Consider the following 12,745-nt stretch of genomic DNA (forward strand, 5'->3'; position numbering starts at 1 on the left):
GAACATATCACACGTTGTGAATCAATGCAGTTCTACCATTTTCCAGGACTACTATAACATTTCTCATTCCTTCAGCATTCAGATACTTATCATCAACACATCTGATCTTGGTCCTCTTACCAGAGTCAAACTCAACCAGTCATTTCTTATTTCCAGTAAGGTGATTTGAACAACCAATGTCCATGTACCACTAGTCTTCCAAAGGCGCACTAACAGACTCAGAATCCATCAATAGTACAGGTTCATCATCAGAATCTCCTTTGCCTATGTTTGCTTCTTCTGACTTCCTTTCCTTGTTTGACTAACAATCAGCTACGAAGTGGCTAAACTTCTTACAGTAGTAGCACTGAACCTTCCTACTGTCATACTTCTCACCCCCCCCCCTCTAAGCACTCTTTTGCCTTTCATAGGTTGAGGTTTCTGAATTCTAAACACCATACGATTTCTTCCTAGCTTCTGACTAAGACTGCTTATGATCTTTCTTACCAGAAGTTTCTTTCAGAGTCTGCAGCTCTATCTCCATTTCAGAGTTTCTCTCAGTCAACAACTCTTGCACCTCTAGACTGCTTTGCAACTCTTCAATTCTCATGGTGCTAAGATCCTTAGAATGTTCAATTTCTACAACAATGTAATTAAACTAAGGAGTAAGAGATCTAAGTACCTTCCCAATGATCCCTTCCTCAGAGAGGGTGTCTCCACACGACTTCATCTCATTTATGATCATAATCGCTTTAGAGATGTAGTCATGTTGAGATTCCCATACTAGTTACGTAGATACTGAAGCTTCACCTTCTTCACTGATGCATCATTGTTGTAGCACCATACCAGTATGTCTCACGTAGCCTTCGTCGATTTTCTTAAACACGTTCGTATCCACACATTGATGGATGTAGAATAACGACTTCTGATCCTTCTTCCTCAGACCATGCTGAGCATTCCTCTACGCATCTGTTACATTAGTCGGAAGTGCAACCGGAACATAATTGTTGTTGAGAAGATCAAAAACATCTTGAGCGCCAAACAACACACGCATTTGAATCATCCACTGATTTCAGTTCTTGCCATCAAACACTTGAAGCTTAGTACTCAGATTACTATTTTCGTTCATCTTCAACCTTGTGCAATTCACTCAAATCTCACCAAACACTAGTGTTTCTCAATCCCGCAGAATCAAGAAATGTGATTTTATCATGATTCCGATCAAAAATTCAACATAAATTCAAGAAACGAAATCAATCACACAACGTCTCACAGTTCACCCGTGTTCCCCTGTGAATCTGAATCGGGACTCTGATACCAATTCTTGGTGCAAAAGATGAAGAAGATGAAGATGGGAGAAGAGAGAGAGAGAGAGAGAGAGAATTGAAATAACGAACTTTCACTACTCTTCAAAATAGTTATAGTAAATGGTTACGTATTACACCTATTGACAGTTATACTTGTTTATATACACAAACAATAATGTCATGTAAGCGAAAATGATAACCTACACTAATTAGGTTATGCTTAACAAAACTAATATTACTACTGAATATGAATTACTTCTAACAAACGCTAAAGTGAGTGAGGATTTTAAATGAGAGGTTTTAAGATTAGAATAACTTGTACTTAAGACTAATGTGAAGTTCTTCTTTTATAGTGAGGTTTTTAGGTTTTTAGGGACTTAGAACCTTGTGTTTGCAAAAATTGTATGAGAGAATAAGTGTTACATGATCCATGGAAATACAATTTAGATATCAGGCCGTCTAGGATAGGTTCCTCTTAAGTGATGAGGTGCTAAAGCCTTTACGTGGATGGCTAATGTCAGCCATGTGACGCAAGTAATCCTTAATGCTCTAATCCAACGATCATGGATATATACTTCATGATCTATTACTGAAATCATACATTTTCAAGCTCTTTCAAGTGCAAATATCTTCCAACCCAATTACAAAAAGTTAATTATATAATTAATACATCAAAATTTAATTAAATATTTACCTTCATAAACTGAATTGATACAGTCTAAAAATTATCAATAACTTATTGGTTTTGATTCAAACTCAAACTAATAGTCAACGGTTTGGATGAAGCATTGTATTTCTAAGAATTATTACTAATCACTTTATATGAGTAATATGTTTATTAGTGATTTGAGAAAAGAAAAAGAAAAAAAAACACTTTCTTTTTCGCTCACAATTCATTCTCCTTCGCAATTACATTATCGTCATCTTCTCCTTAGGGTTGACAAACGAGTATGATTGCATCGATCAGACCCACCCCTAAAAACTCGCAAAGAAATGGGACAGGGTGGGTTGGATATAGTTGAGGTTACATACCTAAAACATTGATCATTTCCACAGAAAAATAAGGATTAAGCAAACCCGAAGACACTACACATTTTAAATCTAAGTGAAAAAAATAGATAAATGCATGTGCCCGCAAAAAATGGAACATGGTAAAGCAAACACATTTGATGGTGAAGAGTTTAAAAGTTTACTCTTTCCTAAAAAAAAATGTAGATTGGACTCGTTTTGTCATCCCTACTTCTCCTTTATAATTGAACCATCTACTTCTCCTTTATAATTGAACTCTCGTTTATATGTCTAAGGTCACATCTACTTCTCCTTTATAATTGAACTCTCGTTTATATGTCTAAGGTCACAAATTCCATTGTTTTTTTTCATCCGTGTCATCCCCATCAAAATCCTATTTTAATTTTCTTGTGTTAGTTTGGAAACAAATCACATCAAAGTGCGAATTTGCTTTAAAATTCCAATGTAATTTGCATTTATACGGTTTTATTGCATGCATTCAGTTTTCTACAAGTTAAAAACTGTTACATCCAATATAAAAGTAGCTCTTACCATGTGTCCATATTGTTATGAGATGCCCTTTTTTATTTCTTTGATTTAGGTATCGCGTTCAAGTATTTTGTAAATCCCTTTCTTTTTAAAGTACAAATTAAGGGAGGTGACATTTTTGTTGCCACTCTATTTCCTTTTAATAAACGTTTGTGAATAACCATGTATTTCATAATTCATTCTATTATTGCAACAAAAAAACTGCTGCTTTTGCTTGAACGTATTTTTTTGACGTTGAAAATGTATCTTCTGTTCTTTTCTTTTTGACAAATTAAATTTATTGTTATTGCTTGTAAAAGAGTTTTTTTTTTATGGAAACTGCAGACCCAATCAGTACCAACTTATTACTCAATTGATTGCTTCTGGTTGGCTTAGATTTTCATTTTAAACTAAAGCAAACCAACATACATAAAACGTTGAACTATGGCTTGCTTTGTTTTCTACCATCCCTAAAACAAAACCCTGCTCTTCAATTGAGGAACAAAGTGATATATTTAAAACAAACAACCTTACATAATTGACTGCAAGAGAAAAGCAATTGATGTAAAAAGGAGGAAGGGATGGATAGGGGCAGAAGAATAAAAAGAGGGATGGAGGTGGGTGGATATAACAAGGGGAGGGTGAATGAGAGCCAGAGATGCACTTTGATCCTTGAAATTGGTCACTTGCATTATATATGATGTGGGTTACATAGGTGTAACCTACACAATGTTGAATAACGACATCATTAATTGAGGTGGAATAATAAGCCATTATGAAGATAATAAAGAAAGTATAAAGACTTAATGCAATCATTATGTAGAATTTCTTCTAACCAGTTGTTGGTAAAAGATTTTGCCAAAAAAACCAGCTTCCCACGTTTGACATTTGGGTTGCTTCATTTGCCATAACCATGACATTGAATAACAAGAAACATCAACTTGTTACACAGCAGCAGCTGATGTTAAATGAAGCACCCGCACAACCTGAATATCTGATTTGACAGAAGGAATTGTACACCAGTAACAGCCAATACATTAGGAACACAGCTCAGATGCCATCATGCCATATAAACATCACATGTTTCATCCATATCACACATATCCATCCCAAATCCCAGGCTGCATAACATATAATAAGAAATAATATAATAATAATATCATCAAATAACATGTCTAATAATATCATAATTGAATATCATATAATCCACACAACTAATAATATCATGGAATACCCACATTGAATAAAAATATATGCAGAATTTAATACCTGTTTTGAAGTGTTACTAACTCTCTCAACAGTGAAGCGGTATGTATACAAATTATCCCCAAAATGAGCTTCAAAGACGTGCCCAACTTCTCACAAGTATGTATCGCCAATGCATCTTGCAGTGTTTGATATTAGAAAATAATCATACTAAATAAGCACCCACAGGTAGAATGAATCACAAGGAGAAGTCCATCATGCAGACTTAGGATACTGGAAGTAAAACACGTCACAATAAAAATGAACTTTCAGAATCAATATCTTCACAAATAGAATGAAATTATTTAGACACTGAAAAGCCCAGAAGTAGCTTCAAGTCAGAAGAGATATGGATAAAAAGGGCCAAAGTGCAAGGTTGTCCTGCTGGAAAATTATAGTTGCATTTGCAAAATACCATTATCAAACAAAAACATAACCTGTATCTAATGCTCTTCAACATAATAATTACTGTTTAGAACTGTACAAAGTTCATAATAAAAAAGTTGTCCCAATTGACATAAGATCTAATTTTGCTCACAACTCAATTTTGACAACATTGAAATACAGTGCATATGTTTTGTATCATATAATATGTGATGGCGACCAAAAAGAAAGGTGTAGCATACTGCATACATCAACGGTGAACTGCGTTATTCAGGAAATTTGGCATGGAGGGTTTTCAGTTCCCAACTGAAAGATGTGTGGGCAAGCAGGATCTTGCAATAAGTCAAAATGATGTCAGCTGGAATCTCAAAAAATATCAGCCATTTATGAAACTGTTCTCCCATAACTAATAGATGCAATATAGAGGTTCTTTGCCCATTTTTCCTGTAGAAAAAATATATAAATATATGCATTGTAGTAACAGTGATTGACAATGAATACATGAAAATCAAGTGCACTATTTTACCTTAACATGAGTACTTGGAAAATCAGACGTGCGAAGTGTTTCTTGTGTTTCATCAGTTGGTTTTCTTCTAGGGACACTTAAAATAAAAGCAGCCTGATCAGGCGTCGCAGCAGTTGCGGTGATACGGTAATTGTTTTCCCACCTTCGATGAATACCTTCACTGGGGTACAGGAAATCAAGTTCCACAACCTAGCATTGAGTTTAGAGAGAAAATAACATATACACATCAGACAGAATTATTCACTGTCACAAGATTTTCAATCTTAAAACATACAAAAAAAAACCTGGTCTGAGAATCCAACTCCACGAGACATAACAATTGCCCATCTAGTGCCAGCAGTGGCCATAGCAGTGACGAAAAATCCTTCTTTCCATTTTTTGTTGATCCACTTAAATGGAAATGAGTCGCTAACTTTATAGGATTGTTGCATGTATTGGGTCCCTATTAGGAAGAGCAGTTCACCCATAAAAGTGAGACAAAGATTTAAACACGACTACTGGTCCAATCATGCAAAGCATTACATCATCAAAGTCAAGAATAGGACTAATGCCCTTCCAAATATGTGAATGACCAAGAATAGGACTTTAACCTTTTGACATTACAACCAATGAGGACCCATTACAAGCTCCAGCTATGGCACTGATGTAGTAATTATTATCCCACTGCTCCATAATCCATTCCTGTAAAATAGATTTATGATTAGTCAAATTGTATAAACTTCAAAATGAAACACAGTACAGAATATTTATTATGACATAAACAAACATATCACCAAATCACTAAATTAGATACATTAGATAATAGCACAACTGGAACATAAAAATTAACCAACCTTGTGAAGAAAACTGGAAGACAGTTCATAAACTTGTGCTGTGAAACCAGTGCCAGCATCCATAATGAGTGCCCAAAGACTAGCACAAGAAGCCACGCTACTGATAAATAAACCATCTTCATTCCCTTTTTCAATATGTTGGGAGAGCCGCTCATCAGCCACATTGTAATGATACCTACACCAAAATATGAAAATTTAATACTGGTACAACTAGACATCAACAGAAAAATATCATGTCATGTCAGCTCAAAACCTTTGTTTCATTGGTCTCCGAGCATTGTAAACACTAATCCACTGTGTTGCCGGCGTTCCCATTCGGACCCTCTTCTTTGGCTGTTCATTGTCATCCTCTTCCATTGTGAATCGTCCTCTCTTTTGTCCAACTTGGCATACAAGCTTCACAACACAAACCCATAAAAGGGCTTTAAGAGTTGGACCTCTGAACCCATAAATTATATAACACATGTAAAGTAATAATAGAGCAAGTACCTTCTGCGCACCCTCGGTATTTATTGGCCTAATGTCAGGATTTGGACCCACAATTCCATCAAAAAGGGATATATACTTTGCATAATTTGGTTCTTCATCAAACTTCAAATTCACTACATGTTCAACAAACTGCCGGAAAGGTGCGGGACAAAAGCAACACAAAGCTTCGGGAGAAGTTGCCATTTTTTTCTTGCAGACAAGAAATCCTTTATTTTCTCCCTGTAATAAATTACTTCATAAGAATCATGCCTTTCTTTTAGTAATAACACAACAATAATGAAATTTGAAACAAGATAACCTGGTATCCTTGCCAAGGCAACCGACCACGAAGAAGGAAGACAAGCGTGAAAGCAAGAGATTCCAAATCATCTCTCCTGCTACCTGTTCTACCAAGATGTGCATGCACACTAGCGTAACGAACTGTGCCCCTGTGCAAGAATATGATATACAGAATCATTCAAAAGCCAGACATTAAATTAAGTAAGGTTTATAGAAGTTAAATAAAGAACTCACCTGAACACATCTGGGCGTTGATCATAATCAACATGAAGGCCAGTTGAACTATCACGCCAACGAGTTGCTGGGTAGAAAAATGAGAGTCAGGTCAGTAATCGAAAAGCAAGGGATAAGTATATCTTCATTGACAATGAAAGTGTCAAGTCTTCTAGGGTAACATGGCAATTTTACCTAATCCAAGATCAACCAGAAACAACTTTTTCTCATCAAGGGTTCCCGGGGGTCCAAGCAAAAAGTTTTCAGGTTTTACATCACCATGCACGTATCTGCAATAATGACAGCGGGGTGATGAAATTATTTTGCAACAAGATGTAATTTACGTGAATTAGAGCATATGTACTAAAATCATTCAAACTTTGTATATGAATTATGAACTGTTTTTACCAACAATGGTATTGCCCGATAAAAGCAATCACTACAATATAGATATTAACTAAACGATCATTACAGGCAGGAGAAGAACAAATGAAAAATTTGATGGCATAGATTATACATTATATAACCACTTTCTCCTTTCTTCTGAATGGCACATATTATTCAGGCAGTAATCTGACAAGTATCTAAACACTTGGGAAACCCTCCCTTAAAAGCTAGCTATCAAGGGGGAAGAGCTAATCTAGTTAAAATACTCCAGCCAACATACCATGCTTCTTGAAATGGGACTTTGGAATTCCATAATACCCAAGTCCCTGTAATAAAGGAGTGGATCAATTTACTGAAGATATATTAATGGATCAATTTTAAAAAATAGTGGGCACAAGTTATCATGAGCACATCACAGGTGGGCAAACAGGTCCACGGTTCACCCCATAGGCCATGATTAGTGGAACCTGGATTAACTCCTGCTCTTTCTGTCTGAACTAATGAGAAAATTGCAGGGAGACTTGACTAACACGGAAAATTATTGAACTTGAGGGCGCACTTATCTTGGTACCCTAAGAATGGACCTCATACTTAAGGATAAAAAGAAACATCTTTTGCACAATACGTAATTAGTATAACAGTGTGAACAAATCTAACATGAGATCCAGAGCCAGATCAGAAGAAGAAGAAGAATTTTAGATGTACTAATTTCCCAACCAATTTTTTTTACATGAATAAATGCTACTCAACTTCAAGAAAAAAGAAACATTGTTGTTTCATTGTGTCACCCATAATCAATAACAAATTATATAAAGTGTTTCTTCCGCGTGGTAAAAAGACAGAAAACCCAAATGATAACATTAAGTGGGATTCAGGAAGTATGCTGCCCCATATACAATCTATAAGTAAAGAAAACCCATGTATAAATTATAAACATAATCAGGAAAATGAGCCTCACCCTTTACAATGCATTTTCTCTAATATGGAGATAGCCTCGATTGCAATACACGCCACCATTTCAATAGACATCCTGGATCCAAAAATAAACTAAAGGTTAGGCATGCTATATTGACCCAAAACATAAAAAAATATATAATGAAGTACATATCAATAAAATTTCAGAGAAATAGATAGATCCTTACGTGTGTGAGTTGTTATTCCAAACATCCCATAGACTAGGGCCAAGGATATCCATGACCTGTGTGTTAACATTATGTTACAAAAACTTAGTGACAACCTCAAGCCCCCATTCTTCTAATAAAAAACTTACAAGCACATACCATAATATAGTAGTCACCTTGCCGTCCCTTGTAATGTACCCGTGGAACACCATGACTACCGCCTAATGTACTATAAAAATGAAACATGGCAAAGTTAGCATCAACGTTGTCGATGGCGGAGAGCCAAAATCCCACCATACCGGCCGCTTTACGGCGACATTATTGCGGATTATGGTGGAAAGCCCCGCAATAGCGGCCGATATTTACCATTGCGGAGAGTCCAAAAACCACCATGTATATCCGCCATGGCGGGGCAATTTGATAACACTGGTTAGCATTTTTGCATAGATAAAACCTCGACAAAGCAGATCCCCTCTGTTGAAAGAAAGGAGAGCAAACTCACTTGTAAACCTGCCACTCATGGGGAGGTCCATAATTGCACCCTTTGCTGCTTCTATGCTCAAATTTTAATGCTACCTGCAGTTACGAGAGCAATATCTATAACTATTTATAAAGGTCATAGATTCATATAGTGCACACAATTTTTATCCACGAGGCTGTTATTTAAACTCCAATTTATTCTTGTGGCTTCCGCAGAAAATAACAGTTGTAACCGCCCTATAAAGGTTTTTTTTTCAAACTAAAACATTTCGTAATCATCCTTACAAAACAAAAAACGCAGTCAGCGAAAAGGCAGAGCCTTTCTGCTAGTGTGGATAATATCGATTTCAAAATGTAGCCGTCACAGAGCAGCACATTGGCAGAAGGAAACACCATACCTCAATGGCACCGGAACCAGCTCCTAGACGTCTACCAACATAAACTTGTCCAAATCCTCCCTTCCCAAGTTTTCTATCGAGTCTGTATAAAGGCGAACCGCCAACTTGAACCTGTCATTAAGAAAGTACAAAATAGATTAATTTCCTAATACATTACACAAACAATTTTCTAACAGAAAGCTCTTGGTCTGGGTATAATCTATCTATATATATTCTCCAACACATCTTAACCTATAAACAGTAAGTTAGTAACACAAAACTTTAAGCATTTCTTTAAAACTCAAAGAATAAAGAAAGAAAACTACCTTCTCAGGAAGTGGTGGAGTGGTTCCTTCTTCCTCCGCTTCCGGAGCTTTATCAGCACTTCCGCCACCACTATCGTACCCATCCATGTCTTCCTCAACAATAACTACCTTCTTGTTATTCTCTTTCTTTCAACTTCTCGTCCCTTCCTTCACCGTCGTCGGTAATCACGTCTCTCTTCGTCCTCCAATTCCTCCTAGTCTGAGGCGATGGCTCTAGCTCCGGCGACCGCCGGTAGGATCGGCTGGGTAATCGGATTCGGATTAGCGGTATCTGAGAAACAACGGTTTCTTCGGAAACTCAAGTCATGCATCGCAGGGGTAGCGTTGGTCCATGGAGGAAAAGGAGATTCGCGAAGACTCGAAAGTCATTGATCAGTGAAGACGAGAAGAAGAGAGTAGAGAATGTGTGTGTTGACGATGAGAAATTAGGGTTTGTGATGAGGGAATTTTTTGGAGATCTGTGGAGGGAAAGGAAAATGAAGCGATTTGTTGATTTGTTGTAGTTGTGGATTTTCTAGTACAGAGATAGAGAGATATTAGAGAGAACAACTGCTCCGCTTTTCAAAAACAGCATTGAGAAACACCAAACATATCCTATTTTACATATTTTTTTTTAGTAAAGATACAATTTATTTATTTTGGTTTGTAGGATAAAAGCTACACTAATTACTAAAATTTCACACAGAAACTAACAATTTTCATTTTTGTCAATTAATTAAGATTTATAGATTTACAATGAATATGGTATTTCACTTTAACTCATATTTTGCTTGTCTGCGAATCTCATGTTTGAAAGAGTGTGAATGTTTCGATAAGCTACACTATTTTTTAAGTTGATTAACATAACAAGACTAAACTAGTTTAAGTTAATCTTGTGATGATAAGTGGCTCTTGCTAGTAGAATTATTCATCAGTGTGTTTTACGTGTATAATTTATTTATTAATAGATAAAATGTTTTATTTGTACTCGTATAAAAATATCATGAACTAGTATGATTATTATTTTGGATTGAAAATTATATCTTGTTGCAAATAAATTGTGAATGAGTAAATTAGGTCTTTTAGGTAACAATAAAGATGCATGTCGAACTTATAATGAAACCTATGATGGAACTTGAGATTTTTTAACTTGAAATTAGTTGCGAACAAAGATATCTTGAACTATCCATAAGAGAAATAAAATACATGGTATGAGAGATGATTAAGAAATACATGTCTCACGTTACAACCACGAGAAACTAAAAAAAATAGTGTTCGATGATCAAACGTAATAATAAAAGGATTGTTCATTACATCATATATGATTCTCTAAAACCCGATGAATTTCCAAAATTACTTCTTTCGTCTTCTTTGAATAGTACAATTCGGACGCAACTTAATCAATCAACATTGGGTTGTTTATTTGGAATGACATTTTTTAGAAAGAAATATATATGATGGGTGATAGAATCTGGACAATGTAATTACATAGTCCAAATGTTACTATCTAAAGCGAATATTTATTGCATAAAAGACCTTATAACACATTTCTTTAAATCTTCTAGAAAAAATTTCCCTACTTATTCAATAATCGTGTCTGATTACACAATTTAATTGTACTTCGACATCATAAACATCACAATCGTCCTAAATTACAAATAATGTACATAGGTATCTTTTATCATTGAATAACAATCTGGTTTTTTTATTCGGTCTGGAAGTTTTCTGGAAAGTATCATCTAGAACCTTATATTATTCCTCTAGAGTGTAACTTTTGGACATTTGAAATTGTTGCTTGAATTTTCTTTATTTTCAATGTGTGTAAGTATGTTGCACCCTGATGTTTTCAATTAAGATAATGCATCAAATAATGATGTGTCAGAGAGATCTTCAGCATAGTGTTATATATATTGATGTTGGGGAAAATTACCATTAAACTAGAGTTTACATTACGAGATCATATATTTTTGTGAGTTCATACAAAAGTTGCCAAATTAGGTTTTGAGATACTAATTGTGAGGTATCATTCTAATTCTGATAGAAGAACGACATTTGAAATATTGCATTAATAGAATTAGGTTGGGTGTGTTTGGATATTAATATTCAAACTCACCCATTATTTAAAATTAACCTTGTTTAACCAACTTACTTTGTATGTAGGGTGTCTATGGAGATAAATATTCTGACACGCCCCTGACTCAAAAATACATGGTCTAACCAACATGTTTTGTAAGTAGAGTGTGTTTGGATATTAATATTCAGATACATCCCTGACTCAAAATTAACATAGTTCAGCCAACATGCTTATTACGCATGGTGTTTCTGAATATTAATATTTGGACAAACCCTTGACTCAAAAATAACATCTTCAAACCAACATGATTTTTACGAGGTTTCTCCAATATTCATTTCTGCAAACACTCTTGACTCAAAATTAACATAGTCTAGCCAATATGCTTTGTATGCAGGGTGTCTTCAGATATTAATATTCAGATGCACTTCTGACACAAAAATAACATCTTCTAACCAACATGATTTGCACTCATGGTTTCTCCATATATTAGTGTTTTGGGCTAATCACAACAACCTCGGCTAACCACTACGCACATATTGTATTCCTTCTCAGATCTTATTAGCACTTTATGATTCTCATCTAAATGATCACAAATATCTCAACTGCAAGTGTATCCAACAGCTCTGCGAAATTCACTTCTAACTAATAATGAGTTAGTTATTCTTTCTCTATTATATATAGAGAAGGCACTAAATTAATGTAACAAGTTTCAAACACAGTTTGAATTCACTATTCTTCCTCGCATAATGACTTGAGTGTTGGCGTGCTAACCTTTCATGTATCCCCTTTCTACCATGCCGGAAGCTCAAAACCACCATCACTTTCGATCATCATTCAGTTTCTGGTTCCTGAACGGAACAACGACATTGTTTGTGAGAATCGACTTCTGATTCCTATGATTTTTGTGATTTCATGATTGTTCACATAACGACTTCAGTGTTGGCGTGCTAAACTTGCATGTATCCCCTTTCTACCACGTCGGAAGCTCAAAACCACCATCACTTTTGATCATCATTTTGTTTCTGGTTCCTGAATGGAACAACAACACTGTTTGTGCGAATCAACTTCTGATTCCTACGATTTTTGTGATTTCATGATCACTCTCTGATCCGCCAATTTGTAATCTCCTCATGTCACCCAATCAAAAGCGTTCAATATTGAACATGAATATTTATCGTATTCGATCCAATCAATCATCGCTCCTTTTTCA

The 12,745-nt window shown here is 35.5% G+C and overlaps 1 protein-coding gene across 2 annotated transcripts; it reads right to left on the reverse strand.

Moving 5' to 3' along the window:
* Positions 1 to 3,293: 3,293 nt before the first annotated feature.
* On the reverse strand, positions 3,294 to 10,090 carry LOC127084192 (casein kinase 1-like protein HD16). Of its 2 annotated transcripts, XR_007788648.1 has the most exons (19): positions 9,483 to 10,090; positions 9,178 to 9,288; positions 8,802 to 8,875; positions 8,459 to 8,528; positions 8,321 to 8,376; positions 8,137 to 8,208; positions 6,987 to 7,081; positions 6,813 to 6,879; positions 6,598 to 6,727; positions 6,300 to 6,518; positions 6,064 to 6,206; positions 5,811 to 5,985; positions 5,568 to 5,658; positions 5,262 to 5,419; positions 4,978 to 5,166; positions 4,701 to 4,895; positions 4,092 to 4,301; positions 3,659 to 3,943; positions 3,294 to 3,544 (listed from the first exon to the last, which is right to left on the reverse strand). XR_007788648.1 is itself a non-coding variant. In XM_051024596.1 (16 exons), the coding sequence occupies exons 1-16, from the start codon at positions 9,567 to 9,569 to the stop codon at positions 4,836 to 4,838; spliced, it is 1,797 nt and encodes a 598-aa protein (XP_050880553.1). In that variant the 5' UTR covers positions 9,570 to 10,090; the 3' UTR covers positions 4,506 to 4,835. The 2 variants fall into 2 exon arrangements, 1 of the variants encoding a protein (XP_050880553.1); XM_051024596.1 differs by lacking the exons at positions 3,294 to 3,544; positions 3,659 to 3,943; positions 4,092 to 4,301 and having other exon boundaries at positions 4,506 to 4,895.
* Between the last annotated feature and the right edge of the window lie 2,655 nt (positions 10,091 to 12,745).

Source organism: Lathyrus oleraceus, chromosome 5 (assembly GCF_024323335.1).
Source record: "Lathyrus oleraceus cultivar Zhongwan6 chromosome 5, CAAS_Psat_ZW6_1.0, whole genome shotgun sequence".
Taxonomy (NCBI): domain Eukaryota; kingdom Viridiplantae; phylum Streptophyta; class Magnoliopsida; order Fabales; family Fabaceae; genus Lathyrus; species Lathyrus oleraceus.

What these genes read in the sequence shown, in the direction of transcription:
- LOC127084192 (XM_051024596.1), bottom strand. Translation starts at nt 9,569, where the DNA reads ATGGATGGGTACGATAGTGGTGGCGGAAGTGCTGATAAAGCTCCGGAA. An exon ending in AAGGTGACTACTATATTATG is followed by an intron (nt 8,377 to 8,458) that starts GTATGTGCTTGT and finishes GTTAACACACAG; the next exon opens with GTCATGGATATCCTTGGCCC. An exon ending in TTCCAAGTACTCATGTTAAG is followed by an intron (nt 4,896 to 4,977) that starts GTAAAATAGTGC and finishes TTTTTTCTACAG; the next exon opens with GAAAAATGGGCAAAGAACCT.